Source organism: Cebidichthys violaceus, unplaced genomic scaffold (genome assembly GCF_023349555.1).
Source record: "Cebidichthys violaceus isolate CVI_PGR_0920_01 unplaced genomic scaffold, fCebVio1.0.p SCAF_8, whole genome shotgun sequence".
Lineage (NCBI taxonomy): Eukaryota > Metazoa > Chordata > Actinopteri > Perciformes > Stichaeidae > Cebidichthys > Cebidichthys violaceus.
Genome location: NW_027176964.1, coordinates 17,516,082 through 17,533,581, shown reverse-complemented (window position 1 = coordinate 17,533,581; position 17,500 = coordinate 17,516,082). Strand labels below are relative to the sequence as shown.

Genomic DNA, 17,500 nt, shown 5'->3' with positions numbered 1-17,500 from the left:
GTTGCCGGTTCCACCCCCACGTGTCCCCTGGGCAAGGCACCGAACCCCCAAACGTGGTCCGGACGGTCGGTCGGCAGCTCACTGCGTAGATGAGTCAATGTCAGGATGAAGTAGCTGCAAGCACAAGACCTCAAACGCTTACTCAGATATAACGTATGTGAGGAATTTTAATATCTGTAGTCGGTGTTTAGTGAGAAATTTTGCGAGGCAGGAATGGACAACCGAAATAAATCAGAGTTAATTTAGGAAACAGAGACACCTTGTGCAGCACGCCGTGTCGAGACAACTCCATCTCACATTATCAACATTAAATGTAATTATCTTAGAAAAACAAAAGTAAACATGCATTTTATTTCACTGTATTTCTTTGTTGGACTCAATCTTTGTTTTAAAACAGATTTCAATAATCTAAATGAGAAAGTGTCCGTTTAAATCTTAGTCACGTCGTAAGATACTTTAGTGAAACATTACAAAACACAAACTCTTGATGTCAGACTAGTGGCCAAAAACACACTGGGTACTTCTCAGTGAACGACAACGCTTCATTTACCTGACAAGTGGAACCAGGAGGTTCTGGGTCTCGTAGAGTTAAGTTCTTCATAGCTTCACGTAGCGGGACGTCCCGACCGTCCGCTAACATCTTGCTTCTGCTGCTTGTCGTACGCGTTCATTATGAAGAGCAGCTCAGCTGGTGAGCAGTGTTGTGTGGATCGCTGCTGCAGTCTAGCTGTCACTTGTGTTTCTACATATTTCAAAATGAAGTGAACTAATACGTACAAACTGGTGAATGAGTTAATGCGGAGAGACGACGCGCATCGACACCGGAGGAAGAAGAGTCCCCGTGTTTCTATGAGAACGATTTTAGTAGCGTAGACATTCAGAACCAACGTTGTACATAGCTTCATCATAGCGTGTTAGTGATATATATATCTCCTGCTGAATGTAGTATTGAATGTTTGCATTTATGTGTGAAGTGGTTTTAAAGGACTTTTACTGAACAACAGGAAGCTCACAGATGACTTCATTTCCTCTCCATCTTCAGTAGAACCTGCAGTGTTTTCTTTCATCACTCAGAAGCTCTTCAAAGTGCTGATTAACAGTCTTAAAGGGCGACTTTGCTGCTTCCTGTTTTTGGGGAAATCTTTACAGAAAATTCAGTTTCTTCTCGATCCCGTCGAGAATAAAGAACTTATGAGGACTCATCAGTCGTAGTTTGGAATCGCAACCTCGTTCGTGGCGTCAGTTCTGAAGATTCCTTCAGACCGAGCGCGTTTATTCAGTCTTAACATTTGGACCTCTGAGCTGAGATATGGAGAAAAGAACCAGAACCAAACGCGGTCGCTTAGACACAAACACATCTGAGAATAGGGTCCAAAGTCCCTTTAATGTTCTGCTTCTGTGTAATAAAACTTCATGCATTAATGTCTTTAAAGGATTTATCTGACATGTCCACTAATCCTGTGCTTTATCGTGAGCATATTATAACATTTGCTCTCATTATTATTATTATTACTATTACTACTCTGTCATTGTGCAGTGGCCATGTTGGAGATTGATGTCGAAGAAATGCAGGTTGTATATTAGTTGTTGGTTTTTAACAAATCTCATATGTGAATACTAAAATGAACACTTGTAGATTTTTGTATAGGCAGCAGAGTATTTCATGAATACATCACACCACAGGCGCAGTGTTTTCCTTCTGCATAGACACAACCGGTGATGTTTTCTATGTGTCGTCGTCGTGTAGCGTAGCGTAGTCTGATGTGATGATGATGATGTGGAGAGCAGAGGCTTTTTACAATCAACGTTAAATGCAACCAGATGGAGAGCTTTGGAGAATGTGAAGCAACCATCTTCTATCTGCATGATAATATTTTGTGTATAATATCTGTGGCGATCATAAACTTCACTTTTTTCACTTTGATCTTTGCTACTTCAAAGGACAATAAAGAATATGTTAGAAAAGTGTCTGTGTGGATGTTCTTCAGCCATCAGAAGAATCTTCTCTTTTATTTTGTGAAAGTCTCGAGACGTACTTCAATTTTCAGTTGGGACAGCGAGGTTGTTGGTGACGACACCTGAGCTGAAGTCAACCCTTCAACTGTGACGTGATAATAATCATAATCATCATCAGCGAGTCAAAGGTCTTCAGATGGTGAGATACAGTCAAAACACGCCTGTTATCTAATCTGATGTCTGTTCAAGAAAATCAAACTAACTGTAGGAGAGACCCCACTGCCTCTGATCATGTTCATATATACGTATGTACATATATGTATGTACATATATATATTTATATATATATATATATATATATATAGATATATCTATATCTATATATATATCTATATAGATATATCTATATATATATATATATATATATCTATATATATATATATAGATATAGATATATATATAGATATCTATATATATATATAGATATAGATATATATATATATATATATATAGATATATATATATATATATATATATATAGATATATATAGATATATATGAACATAGTTAATGTTAATATTCCGAGGCGGAAAAAATCTGAATTTGTAAAGTTGTACATTTACAGAAAAAAGGTGAATGTTTTCAGAGATTAAAATGGCAAAAAAAAATCACAAATTTAGAGAATTATTAAACGATCACCGTGAAGTGCAAGAGCGTGGAAAGGCCTAAAGTATTGTTATTATGGTAAGTCCTGTAAGATGCATAGACACACATCTGTATGATCGTATGAAACCCAGTTCATTCTTTTTGTCGTGAAGTTGTTTCATTGCACTTATCATATATTAACAAACATCTGTTAATGAGCGTGAATCAATCAATCACGACTGTATGAGGGTCGATATAAAGTTGCTTTTTATTTCATATAGAGTATAAAGTACTGTAAAATAACACAGAGAACATGAGTACACTTCTTTAAAGTACACACATGCGAGCAGGAGACAACTTCCAGGTCCGTGTTGACCAAAAGAAAAGCCTTTTTTAAATCTTCACTTTTGGTTAATCTCAACGTTCCACCGCTGATTCTCTGACTCCAACATTACAATATGAAGTAATATGAAGTACATCTTTGCTTCAGTGGAAATCCATAATAGTTATAAACACTGATATTTAACCTTCTTAGATTTGGAAGTGACCGTTTCTACTTCCCAAACTGTTGACGTGAATGACGTGTCCTAGATTGAGTTACTGGATCTGTGGCATAAATAGAGTTGACTAATATCGTGATCTGTTAACATATATTAGTCTATACATGTTAGTCTTTACAGGTGTGGGTCCTTTACGGTCCTGAGGGTCTGATGATGGAGATGGTGTCGTAGTATTTGGAGGATTAGTTTTGTCTCCTTTGTCTCCTCGACTTAGATTTTAAAAGTCCTCCTTTGGTTTTCAGACGAGTTGAATAACTGATTTGTGGTCCTTAAAGACTTTGATGGAATGCTGTTCCTCCTCTAACCGGTGAACACCGTTAGCAGCAGCTTATTGGAAGGTCCACACCGTTCTTTTGTATTTTGTATCCCTACGGACTGATCAAGTCCAGAACAGAATCCGTTTAGAGGAGCGGTCTGATGGTGACTTCATGGATGGACTGCTCTTTACCTCAGTGTTTCCTCACTGAAGGCTTTCCTTTTATAAATACAATCTTCTGACCAGGAAACAGAAAACAACGTTTGTGAGGGAAGGAATACCAACATCACTGACATGTAGTGCCATTAAACAGCAGGATGGAATAAAAAAGGGCTTTTATCGTGTGAATTCTCCGCATTACAAATGTAATATTTTAGTTATTTGAGTGTTGTGGTGTGTAATCTGTGGTTTGACTCAAGTGCAGCCTCTTCATCCCTCCATCTTATTGCATTCCTCCTCCTCCTCCTCCTCCCCCCGAGTCCTTGGCTCTGCTCTTATTCTCTTCGGCGTCCGGATCTCGACAAGTGCACTCGTCCTGGTTGCAGTCCGCCCCGAACTGAATGACCTGTCGGCAAACAAACACGACACTCAGTGGGTTTCCCTGTTAAAGATGTCTTTGGTGGAATCTGATCATATATATATATATATATATATATATATATATACGTATATATATATATATATATATATACGTATATATATATATATATATATATACGTATATATATATATATATATATATATATACGTATATATATATATCTATATATATATATACGTATATATATAGATATATATACGTATATATAGATATATACGTATATATATCTATATATATATACGTATATATATCTATATATATATATAGATATATACCTACTCTAGTGCGATAGCAGCGGGGTGAGAGGAGATATTACATCAGGGCTTTCAGTGAGAGTTCACTAGTTCAGGAGTTCTTCCCCACGGGGCTGTAACGTTTCAACTGTAGCAAAGATCACGGCTTTAAATGGCAAAAACAGACGACACAAAATAAAAATACATTCGCTCGAAACCGACCCCGACGACTAGTGGACGGCCTCCATGGCTTCTTCCATCGCGTTTGCGCTGAAAGGTAAAGCGCCGCTTAGTAACCCGAGCGACGGTCTTAGTGGACTTGTTGTGTTTCCTAAAAGTTTCAAAGAGAACTCCGACAGCCCCCCGGAGGCCGATAAAGCGCATGATGTCAAATGGTTCAACCGGGCCTCTGAATGGCGAGAAAACCTTGAGGGTCTTCGGGGAGTGTGGTGGGGCGGGGGATGAGAGGATGAACACATGTTAAGAATCAACAACGAGAGGCTGCCAGCTCTGGTCTAGGAAGCGAGCCATCACCACAGGTTGCAAAATAAACTCTGGTGCCCCGCAAAGCAGTCTGTTGCAAGAAATGTAAACATTCGCTCCCGGAGAGAAGGAGTGAGGAGGGAGAGAGAAAAGGGAGAGGGGGTAAGGAGAGTGGGAGGCAGAGAGAGAGACACATGTGGAGGCGAGCGAGTGGAGTGGGAGGCAGCGTTTGATTGGGGTTGGCAGCGGGGTAACGGCAGAAAGGCCCAAGCTTTCGCTTTAAAAATGCCAGCCGTCCCATTTCAAGAGGAATTGCCGCGGCCATTAAATGTTTCCTTAACATCTCGATTCATCGACGCGGGCGCAGAGCAAGCCAAGCCCTTCGATGCCTCCTAACAACCTCTGGAAGGAGAGAGAGAGGGCTTGTTTTTGCCTCACCCGCAGAAACCAAAGCCAAGTCTTCTGGCTGCGTTCGTTGCCTCCCTGCTGTTTGCTGCAACACATTCACGAGCGTAATTCATGTGACAAGAAACCCTCTTGAAGTGATGAACTCAGCCCTTGCGATCGATCAAAAGCACCAAACGTAAGGAGCATGTCCGTCTTCCTTTCGTTCACTCTTTGCTGCTTTTACTACCTTGGCCCTTTGTTGGACTCAAACACACTCCAGTTAACAAATCACAACGAGATGGTGTGTTTCCATAGATGGTGTGGCAGCTCCGATCTTTTCTTCTGGAGTTTTCCCCTGTTGGCCGATAACCGAATCCCACCTGAATCATCTCTCACGTATCCCTCCTGCCTCGTCATTGCTGTAAATAAGACCAATACTGCCTGCGCCCCATAAAAAGGCCCCAGCTGGATCCAGACGCAAATAGATATGAATATTGATTGAAATATTTGATGGAGTTCATGCACAGGTGACGCATCCCGCCAGATACCGGAACAATCTGTGAAGCCCCGATACTTGCAGATAAGGTTTTGATGGATACGTACCGAGACTAAAGCAACTTGTTTGGGTTTTCTTGCCTGTGTGGCGGCAGAGAAGATAAGTCGTTTCCTTCACCTGCACGAGTCGAGCCACGTGGAAACAAGAGTATCGCTCTGCAGGACGCCGCCTCTCACGGCGCTGAACTCGACTCCCTCGCCAAGTGAACAGTGACCGACTAGACCGCAGACCGACACCTCGCTGCACCCCCCCCCCCCCTCGTGAAAGAGCAGTTTGCAGTCTGGCAGCTCATTTATTGTGATGGCAGCTACAGACTCGCTGAACTCCTTCTCATTTAGGAAGGAGCTGCCGGTGAGTCATGGCGTGCCGCGGACATGAAGGAGACAGCCGAGGACCCGGCCAACTGTTGGCCGTATGAATTAATTGGCAGGGCCCCCCTGAATGAGTGTCGTGAATATGTGGCTGTACAGTAGCCAAATAGGGTATAGAGACGGGTGAGGGGGGGGGTGCTTCCCAAATGTCCACATGGGAGAGAAGTTCTAGTGAAAGCACAGAAAAATAGGGAGGGAAAAAAAAAGAGGTGTTTGTGTAGAAGCAGTTGAGGGAACGAGTGGCCTGGTTTCCACCGCTGGCCCGACCCCGCGGCTAGCTCATTATTATTCATACCGTTCCTCTTAGCCGCCCAACATACACAGCAATCACTGAGAGCAATTAGTGTAATGTGATGCATTTGCATTTGTGGCGAGCGCCAACAAGCTGTCGCCGGGGGAGCGTTCGCCGGGACGGGTAAACGTGAAGATAGTCGAGGTGTTTGTCAAACTGATTAAGTTAAACGCTTCTTTCATTTGAGGTAGCGGTTAGACTGCAGACCTACATCACCAACATCTCCACCACAGTAACACAAGGCCGTCAGCTGCGACTGTTTAAGTGTAACAGGAGAACATCTCATCAGGTGTATTAAGGCCAGAGCAAAGTGTGTTCTGGTATCAGACAGGATTTGACTCAATGGAGTGGGCGGATTGAAACGTCTGGACCCTGGCAAGTGTTCTGACGTCCTGAACCCGACTCGTTCCCTCTGCGGCGGAGCTTAATGCGAGAGGGGAGAAGGTGCACGACGGCGTGCGGTGGTGAAAACCAGCTTATTTACCATTTGAGTGGAAAAGCCGGAGGGCACAAGTCTCCTCTGTTGTTTTAAGCACAGATGAGGGAGACTAAATAGGCGCAGTCGTTAACAGCAGAGAAGGGAAAGTAGCAGGATTTGTGTTTGTTTGCTTAGTGGAAGTCTCCTGCGTAGCGGCGCGGCGCTCCTGCCAAGAGAGACAGATTTCTACTACAGTAAACAGGAAGAATCTGGCTCTGAATCCAGCTCCCGGCCTCTGAGCTCCATCTCCATTGCAAGATGCGAGACCCGGAGCCAGCCAAGCAACGCTTTGCCACCTTTTAAACAAAAGTGGACGGAAATTGTGAAGTTGTATCATATCTGTTGAAAGAGTACTCCAAAATATATTGTTATTTTTAAAACAAAAACAGATGGTGAGAAAGTGATGGAAACCAAAACCAATCTCTGTGTTCCTACGTAACGGGAGTCTGTTTGTGTACCTTTCTGGTGGAGAGCGTGGACGGGCAGCAGTCTCCTCCATCATACTGGCAGTAGGCCCGGTTGTTGATGGTGTCACACCAGCCGTCGCCTCCAAAAGGCTAGAGACAAGTTACAAACAAGAAACAGTGTTAATGCTCTCCCCAATATAATAATGTCACCTCACACAGCATGGAAGGCCCAGAAGGCCAAACAGAACAAAAGATTTGTCATGTTCATTGGTGTTGTTTGGAGCAAATATCCATGAAACGAAGAAAAAGAAACACTCCAAGTCCAATCCAAGTTGTCCATTTGCTCTGACAAAGCTTCTTCAGCAGCCAATGAGAGAGGGCCACTTCTATCTATTGAACAAGATGAAGGCGGGCCTTCGATTCAACGCACAAGCAGGCCAGTGATATATTTTGCGAAGAGTTCACGTGCACGTCACTTTAGTGACTACGTTAACTCAGTCTATGGTCAGTTCATAGTCATGGTCATAGTTCTCTCGATTAGTCAGCCTTTTATCCTTCACGTTAGCTGTGTAGAACATCTGCGTGACGTTTGCATATCATGAAGCGGACAGGATGTTGGCCTGATCTCTAGAAACATGTGATTGCAGAATCCGTAGGCATCGGAAGCATTCTGGTTTTCCGTTTTCAGTCCAAGTAGCATTGACCACGTTTGAGCGAGTCGGCTAACGTCTGGCGACGATTTAGCTTTTCATTAGCTTGGCTAATTGGCTTCTTGTGAAACATCCTGGTCGTATACGTCGTCTCGCTACTTACACTACGTTCACGCGTCGCTGATTGGACTGTAGAGGCAAGTCTCGGCCTGGATACCCTTTATTCGTTGTTGCGACACCGGAACCCCCAAAGTATCGGCCCCTAGAGGGTAAATGGTTGTCGGATGGATGGACGATGGGTTCAGAGAACTCTGAGAACAACGCAGAAACAATAAAGCTAGAGTAGTAAAGGGTATATGTGGCTGCCTGTGGTGCTTAAGTATGACTCAGTGGCATGGTGGCGTACCATTTGTTATTGGCCAGGTGACGGAAGCATCACTCGTAAATGACTCGAGACCTGCTCGCACAAGTAGAACGAGTCTTCACTTCTGGAGTCTTTTCGGAGACATGGAGGGAAAACTGTTTCTTTTGGCATTCCAGGATAAACAATAAGACAAAGGTCAGTCTTCATTCTCATTTAGCTGACCTTTTATTTAAAGAGGATCGATAGAGGCGATGGACAGGTATGTCTCACCTTACTTGGAATACCTATTAATGACAATTCCTCAACTGTTTTTTTTAAATACACTTTGGCCAGTGTGGGAGTCCTTCTGGAGAAACTCCGGAGTGGCACGCAAATTTGTGGAATTTAAGTTACATAGAATCTCAAACACGTAACGATGAAAACCTTTTTTAATGTTTTCGGCAAAACATTTGAGGGCTTCCCTGAAGTGCCGACAATATGAAAATAAGTGCCGAGTGCTAGAGACACTTTTGGCTTTCTCCGACAAGCCGATGGAGTCGTTTCAAAGACTCGGGGCTCTACCTAACCGACGCGGGGGGAGAGAGCAGCTGCTGAGAAGATTTCTGCCGTTTTCTCTTCACTTCAAAGAACTCCCTACTTGACGAATCCCCATGCCTTTCCTAGCTAAACTGCCGTGGCATAAATAAATCTCTTTAATCGTTCCGTTTCTGAGTAAATACTTTACCAGCAATTGCACCAGATGCCTCACCCAAATCACTACTAGTGCGTAAATCTTTGAGTTACCTTTACGGCCTCGGAGAGTCGTGCAAAATGCATACTTGCTCGACCTGCTGTCAGTTATATTTGAATCTTACATATTTCCATAGTCGAGCTTTGTTGTGGGTTTGATCTCCGTTTTACATTCCCGTCTATCTTTGATGAAGACTGTTTAAATTAGAGAACCCACCACTTTGCCAACATGAGGTTGATTTTGAGGTCAGGGCTCATGTTGAGGTTAATTATTATTCACATTCCCGTCCAGGCAGCATATACTTTACTCTCAACAGAAGTGCACTGACCCGTGAAGAGCATTGAACCAGCCAGAGTTGGCTGTGTTCCTCATTCCCCTAATGGGTAGTTAAAAGGTCAACTGGTTTGTGTATTACCATTACACAGTAACTCCCTTCAAATCAGCGTAAAAGAGAGCAGCAGCAGCCAACCCCCACACCTCGCTGACGTAAACATCCACCTATTGGCATTGGCTGGTTCTGGAGCATGTGCTGTCATCAGCACCAGCAACGCTCTTCATCACAACATTAGAAAACACAAACATGTCAAGCAGCAACATATTCATTTTTCACTTTCTACCTCGTATCTGTATCCATCTTTTAATAGCATCTCCCCCTCCTTCGCCCCGTTCGCCCCTCTTACCCGAAGCTTTCTGAAAACAGTTTGGAGTGTTCTCTCCTGACTCCATGTTTCACCTTTTGATAGGAAAGACAGTTCAAGGGAGGCCTGTATACATATGTGTGTGTGTGTGTGTGTGTGTGTGTGTGTGTGTGTGTGTTGGTTTGGGGATTGTAAGACACAATCCACAGCAATGTACCCGGCATTATGGGATATAGGCCATAGTACTTGGATCATTGGCTGTTTGTAGATGCTCAGAATTAAAAGAAACAGAAAGTCCAGATTTCTGTAAAAGCCCAGTTTATCTCATCACATTGGCGTATTTTAAGTCAATCATAAGAACCACGTTAACTGGTGAGACCTGTTCACTAACACAGACCTGCTCGTTAAAGACTTTTTTAACATTGGGACTGAAGACACAGTGAGTTGTTGCTGTGTTTGAATTTGAACAAATAGCCTGCTGGTTGTAGAAACCAGATTATTGAATGGTTGAACTTCACCGTGTACTTCCTTTCAGTTTTGGTCGGACTTTGAATTGAACTTGTTGGTGCACAACAATGCACAGCGACAAGTTCCGATCTTGCCAAAGTGATGCTTTCCTCATTCTGGGTCTATATCATGCAAGTCCACCCGTAAATGAGCCAGGCAGTCAGGTTTGTCTTAATTCCTTAACCTTCTAAAAAGGAAACCAGGTTTTTCATTTCTATGTTTAAGGAATCAGATTACTGCCAAAATCTGTGAATAATCAGCTGACTCAAGTGCACATAAACACACGATTGAAGTTCGGTTCCTGCACTTCAAAATGCCACTCACTGCCAGTTGACTGCCAACATTCGCTGCTTGTACTTCCATATTAAAACATGATACGTCACCAGGTCACCGGTTAAACCCTATTTTAACAGAAGAACCACCTCTACCACATGTTTTCCAGAATTTGGCTGACCGCGTGTCCTTGTGTCATCCTCCCAGTGGAGTGCAGGGTCAGGTCTGATCTACCTTTCCACCTGTGAACCTTAAAGCTCCTAAAACACACCAAGGAACACAACCCAGTTAATGGCGCCATTCTGCTGTGTGGAGACACGGTCGTGCAGATGTCCCAAACTGTACGAACTAATGACTTCACTCAAAATCCACTGCACCGGTGGATGCTTTTGAGCAGTCATGGTCCTCGATACCATCAGTAGTTGCTAACCCCCTGGGGTAGAGCGCCTCTTAGAGAGTGGGTGGATGGTACTGGACTGCCAGTTACCCCTAGAGACCTTGGTATCCAGGAGCAGCTCAGAGTAGTGTTGGTAGATTGTCCCAGTGGTTACCTCTGGAGTAACTCACAGCGGAGATCAGTTCAGGACTGGAAGATGACTGGGGCACAACGCACGTTTGGCCTTTTCTGTTCAGTCTGTTGCCACTATACACTGGTTGTTGAGAAAGGATCGGATGGTTAGCTGAGGAGGAATTCACTCAGAGGTGAATCATTTTAAAATAAAATGTGCGCTGTCTAGAAACCTTATAGCTAGAGAGGCAAGCTCCAGCAGAGTAAAATCTGTCATTTCCATTAATAATTGGGCAAAATCAGTCCCATATTTCCATCTGAGTTGATCAAGAATCCTTGACTCTTTCTTGGACGACGAGCTTTGTATTCGGAAAGCTGAGAAAGCTTCTCCCAAATGATTAGCTGTGTGGAGAGACCTGTGTTTTTTTACTCCATTTGGATCACTTTAATTCCACTTACTGTAAATGTAACAAAATCACAAGTGATTCTGCTGTCCAACAGTTGTCTGTTGTCTGAACAAACAATCTCTACTCTTCTGGCTGCCTTTGGTCTACAGAGACTCTTTGATTCATTTGCTTTGGTTGTGATTGTCTTCAATTAAACAAGTATGTGTTTCAGTAGAAACGGAGCCATGTATTGAACAAGGCAATGGTCTTGAAGGTTTTCAGGTGTTGTTTCAGGTGTTGGTCTACTTAGTCTTCAGCTAGTTTCAACCCTGATCTCCATCTAAAGCAAACAGCAAACATTCAGCCTGTTTGAGCCGGTGGAGAGGGTTCTATTGGTGCATATCCTCACGCAGAACTACTGTGATATGAACTCAACTATCCCCAATCATCGATGTGAAACTCATTGTTACTGTTTTCAGACTGGTAATCTACTACACAGTGTTTCATGTGATCAAGGGGATTAACACGGCGTCCACCAACCAAATGGTTTGAATACCTTCTGTCCTCTTTGCCTCACATTAGGCGATGCATGAGTCGATGTGTTTAATTGGGCGTCTGTTAAACACCCGTATCAAATCATTTTAATCACGCGGAGAACGTTCTAAGAAAGGAGCTTTTGTCACAACGCATCTCTTTGGAAGGCTGTAAAGTAGATGAAACCGGTACAGAAGAGGCTCAGACTGGCAGCAGGACGCGGGCTGCTGTGCCAGTGAGGTGCCTGAGCTGACTTTTACACTCATCGTCAACCGTATTTTAAGAAAGAATGGAAATAGAGGCAGAGTAAAAACGATTGGGAGCAATGGCATCTGGATGAGATCTGGCACAGTGGACTACGCAGCACATGTGGTCTGGTATAATTTACAGTGTTGTCATGGAGGAGCGGGTCAGAAGCAACTGTTTTGCCTAGCAACATTCACGGAAAGGTGGAAGGGGAAAATGTAGTGCTGGCAGGTAGGAGGAATATTTTAATACCGTGAGACATCAACAGTTTATGTGTTCCATCAGTCGTTCCAGTAGTTCTGAACCCAACGAATGAATGCCAAGTAAAGACTATCTGGGTTTATGATTTTAGATGCTTTACTGTCACTGCTAGAACATTACTGAGCGGCGATGGACGTCAAATTGCAACCAGCTTTCAATTATGATACAAACTACAGCACACAGAAATGTGATGACATTGAACAATCCCAAAAGTCTAAAGTTGTGCTACAGCGGCCTCTAGAGGCTGTGTGATAATGTGTGTGTGCCCAACATGATGAAGGCGTTGGAAGGAACAAACAACTTGCTGACTGAAGTGGTAATCAGAGTAACGGGAAGTGTATCTTGAAGACGCTGGAGGGGAAGACCATGAGGTCACCAAAATCTGAGGACGTTTCCCCCCCTCGGGGACTTGATCTGTCAATTATGTTGTGACAGTAAATAATCAGAACTCAGGGTGGACTTACTGCGTCCCGGTGGATAGATGTTGTGGGGATGAACGTAAGTGGCGTACGAGCCCCTCCCTCAGACACGACCAGCTGGTGACCGATTCGATGCTTAGGTTGTGGAATGACAACCGAGCTAACTTCAGCTGTTGATGAAGACTGTGAGATGTAGGTGAGCACTCTGGACTGAAGCTCGTACTGTAAGTGGACCCTTGATCGAGGCTGGTTCACAGAAACCCAACTTACCGCTGGTTACTGTATTCTCATAAACTTAAGTATTGGTAAAGGGTCACTTCTGAGCTGACAGTGGTGCGTTGTGAATATTCATACCAAACCAATTCTGCGTGAAGTGGTTACGTCGTGGCTATGGAGGATTCACATGTACTAGAGCCTCGGGGGCCTATTCAGCTGGATCTGTAACAAGACCACCCTCGGATCCCGGTTGGGACCAAACAGCCGGTTTTGTTTGTTTCAGTTAAAAAAAAAATATGGGGATGGTTCTGACTTTTGGACCTATTACAGGAAGTTCTGGCTGGCTATCATCAGAATTGGACGAAGGTAAAACAAATCAACAAAACATAATGATTGAGTGTGATGAGTCAGCTGGAAGAACGTAAACACTTTGAGAGAGACGGCCGAACAATGACAACACGGCGACATCGGGCTCTACATGACGACAGCATGGAGTGATGTCACAGCGGGAAGCCAGAACTCACCAGATGAAATGTAACAGAACAAACATGAGAACCGTGACAGATGTGTTCCAAGTCATCCTGCTGTAAGAGATGTAAGAACTCACGTACTGAACTATATTACATGTTGTTACAAACAGGGAATCATATCTGAGCATTTCTCCTGTTTCTTTGTTCTCTATTTGTTAGGTAAAAGAAAAGATCTATTATTTTCATTTCAACCCTATTACCAGCAAACATTACTCATGTTTTGTCTTATACTGACTTATTATGACTTCTATGACTAATTGACTGTCTCAGTCAAAAATACAAACTAAACAATTTTACTATTCTACTAAAAGTATCCAGCTATTGTTTCCAATACAAGTATAATTCAATTTCCTTAAAAATACATGTAAATTCACAAGAAATTAGGTTTTGTTACCTTGTCAACAAACAGGAAACTTGATCTGGCTCCTTTAGTGAAACAGTGAGAGTTCCAGTGTTTAAACAAGGCAGAAACACACAAACGTCGTGTGTCTGAGGCCTGAATGATTCATCTTAATGTAACATAATGCCATGATTCATTTACTCTCTTTTATCAGATAATCCATTCGATTTGGAAGAACTACAACAACATTTGGCAACGTGGAGATCCCTGTAAAAACCCAAACAAAGGTTCTTAAGACATTGGAAAGGGATTCTTGTAAAGTTTTAAGTGTGAGGATATAAATTTGTCATCATGAAATGTAAAGCACATTGCACACGGACTCTGGTATCTTGAGTAATGATGGCAGCAGGGATTCGGCATGTTTTGCTTCATTCTCGATATTATTGGAAAAGTCTGGCTAGGGCAGTAAATTCAATGCGCTGATGCCCAGAAATGGTGTAATTGTTTTAAGGATTAAGTACTCCTTGATAAAGAGCAGGATGAAAGCCAAACTGAGGTCTCCCTGACCTCGGAGGCTTTGAAAGCAAGCAGACGCGGTACGTAAGAACCGAATTACACCTCCACCTGTAGTAAAGATTGGCAAAACAGGCGCAGAGGGATCAAACACCATGTTCCCAAAGCCCCTTGGTGCTCAGATACGTCCCGTTTCCACCAGATAGTCCGGTTCAGTTGATTTGCTATCGCTCAGCAGGAAAGACATCTTAACTCAGGTACTCTCAGCTGGAGAACATCCGTTTCTAATTCTTTGGAATCGTTAAATGAGTGAATGGCTATTTCAGTCTGACTGATACTGTATTTGGCCAAAGAGCTTTGTTGAAACTGACATCTGGATGGAAAGTGTTGGCACGTACTTGTGTATTTGGTGCAGGACTCTTACCTCACATGACTGCAGACAATGGATGTGTTGAGGGTCAGGGTACCACTTCATCATCCCTGTGCAGACTAAGCTCTGGAAAACACAATGTGTTAGAAGAACAATTGAGCAATGCGCTCTCAAGACATGGATAACCACTGTGTTTGCCGTGGAAACAGTTTCACACTCGGTAACAAAAGCATTTTTTTACAGTGTAAGGCTCCCAAGTGGCGTTCAGGTACAACCGTTGATTAAATTCATTAAGTACCCATAGATGAGTGGTTTTCCCTCCGTAAGTATTGATTAACGGGAGACAGAAAGCCTACATTTGTCCTCTTATTGTGATTCATGAACTGACAGTAAAACATGTTCTTTAAGTTTCATTTTGAAGTCGTACGTCATTTGAGTTGGATTTTTTTGGTGAGATTGTTTTGCCAAGATCGAAAATGATTCTCAATCTAAACTTTAAAGACGACAAAAGCCACAGAACAGCTGCTAACGGCCTCGTGGTGAGTTCACCAAATCATACTTCAAATTCAGTGAAATGTTGGAGTGGCTCAAATCTAAGGAGGCTGCTGGATCGCTGAGAACATGAATGTTTTTAAATCAATGCTTCCATTGGATTGTTTTAAAATAACGTGTTGACATTTTGGCCGGATGGTGGTGTGGAGGAAAAAGCTCATGGAGTGTCATCAACGGTCAGTGTTCATCCTCAGGGGAGAATGAATGCAGGCTGTAGGTTTGATGGGGTTCTGCCTATAATTGTTGTGGAGATATACACACCAGAAAAAAGGTTCAGGGAGATCAACAAAAACACACATTTTCTGGGAACTTATAGTTTATTATTTCTGATGACGAAACAATAAATGACGCCGTCATGATACCTTTTTGCCAATGATCTGCTAGCACTTGGCCTCCTTTACCCCGTTATATAAAACATCTTGCACTCATTCTGATTGCAGACTTGCAAATATTGCATTGTTGTCACGGACATATGCAATACATTATGACAATTTTAAGCTTTTTTGCTGTGTCTGTCTGCATGAAAACCTCGGAACAGAAGAAAAATAATTGTCTCGTTCAACTTAAGTGGATGCAAAACTGAAAGTTGCGAGGTGAAAACCGGGCGGGGCCGTGCTGCTCTGTCATTTCTCTGACCCCGGGAATTTACAAGGAGGCTAGCAGACAGCTGATTGACTAACAAACACTGACGGAGAAAGCGGATCCTTCCCCTGCGATTCCCTGTGCAGCCCGACCCAGCGAGGGAGGCCTGATTCTGAGGTTTGAAACAACACAATGCCTCGAAATCACGAGGCAGCGCCAGAGATATGGCGTAAGTAACCGGACCTGCGTCCAAGTATTTGACCTTGGCGAGGGCGGACTGACTGCCTGGCTGACCACCCAAAATGTCAGGCGAAACTGGAGCGGTGTTTGCAACAGCATTAACAGAGAAGCGATTCCTGAGATATGATATTGAGTAACATGACCCACCTCAAGAAGGCCAAACAACAGCCCTCTAAGTCAGAACCCGAGCTCTGACATTCCTACGGGTTCGCTCCCGGTGACTTGTATACACTGCGTGTGTGATGTGTGTGTTTCCTGAAAGGCTTGACGTCAACTGGAACCTTTACTCTCGTCTATCTGCCCGTGATTTCCAGAAATGCAAAAACACTTGAATGATAACAAACACATTCTCGCATACACACGAGTGGGATTTGGTGGTTAGCCGGTGCAGCCGGGAATTAAAAATGTTTTCTTCGTTGTTTTAAAGATACTGCCTTGCCAACGATTCCGTGAAACGTCTGATATGAAACACATTTGCACATATTGTGATGAAATTTGACAGGTTTTTAGGCATTCTCGGTTACTCAGAGAGACTTTTGAATTTGAAATAATTTCTCTACTTTGTGTTTGTTTTGCAATTCTTGCAAAATATGTCAAGAAGCCTTTCTGGTCTAATGGAGGTTCAAACAATATGACTTACACTGGAAAGGTCTTCATTAAAACATTTTGAAATGCTAATAACTGTCTTTAGTGGGGACAGACAACGTGGACATGACCTGAGTCCAGAATAATCATAGCTAGAAATGATCTCAACCTATTGACCCATTTCACAGGACATTTGTTGAAGGCTCGACAGAATATCATCTTTTCAACATTATGTGTTTCCAGTGTGACCGGTATTAAGGTGCATGACTTTATGGGATGTGTTGCAGCTCATAACCATGTAGTTCAATTTACGCTAATTCTAAAGCCATCGTCTCCCTTCATCTATCTTTCAACACACCGTTAGCTCTAAACTACCAAAGCACAAACCCTTTTCATTGCTTATTAAATTGAGCTTGTTTCTCACTGCGGCTCATAAAGACATGAGGTCAGATAAGTAAAGCATTAATTATGAAGATAACAGGTAACAAACCAAGGCTGAAAACATGCAAAGCTGTTTGGTTCTTTACGCCGGCTGTCCCCCAAATGAGCTTCTTTGTCTTCGACTGAAATGAACCGTCTGCAGCAGCAGCAGCTCAGTGCTCTGCATGCTGCTGTTCAGACCGCCAGATGTTTGGATGCATTATTCATTCTGCTGGCTGTTTTTGTGTCAAAGGGACTCGCCGCTGTTTGTCATGGCAGCGAGCAAAACAACGAGCGTTTCACAAAGCCTGCCAAGAGTTTCCGACTGGTAGCGAATCCACAAGCCCCTCGTCCAGCTGTGGTTAACTGAAGCAACCAGGCGCTCTCGTTTTTCACCACATCGTGCCCCGC

At 43.2% G+C, this 17,500-nt stretch overlaps 2 protein-coding genes across 2 annotated transcripts in view; one reads left to right on the top strand and one right to left on the bottom strand.

The window, feature by feature from the left end:
- Positions 1-1,959, top strand: part of LOC137892622 (astrotactin-1-like) — a 39,308-nt gene extending 37,349 nt beyond the window's left edge. The window contains exon 8 of the mRNA XM_068737904.1: positions 1-1,959. This exon is cut by the window's left edge and continues 618 nt beyond it. The gene's annotated coding sequence lies outside the window, so the exon portion shown is untranslated.
- An 886-nt stretch (positions 1,960-2,845) lies between these two features.
- pappa2 (pappalysin 2) overlaps positions 2,846-17,500 on the bottom strand; it is a 54,617-nt gene continuing 39,962 nt past the window's right edge. The window contains exons 25-27 of the mRNA XM_068738041.1: positions 14,765-14,836; positions 7,277-7,375; positions 2,846-3,982 (exon numbers count right to left, since the gene is read on the bottom strand). Of these exons, the coding sequence (XP_068594142.1) occupies positions 3,860-3,982; positions 7,277-7,375; positions 14,765-14,836 (294 nt within the window). The 3' untranslated portion in view covers positions 2,846-3,859. The remainder of the gene's footprint in view (positions 3,983-7,276; positions 7,376-14,764; positions 14,837-17,500) is intronic.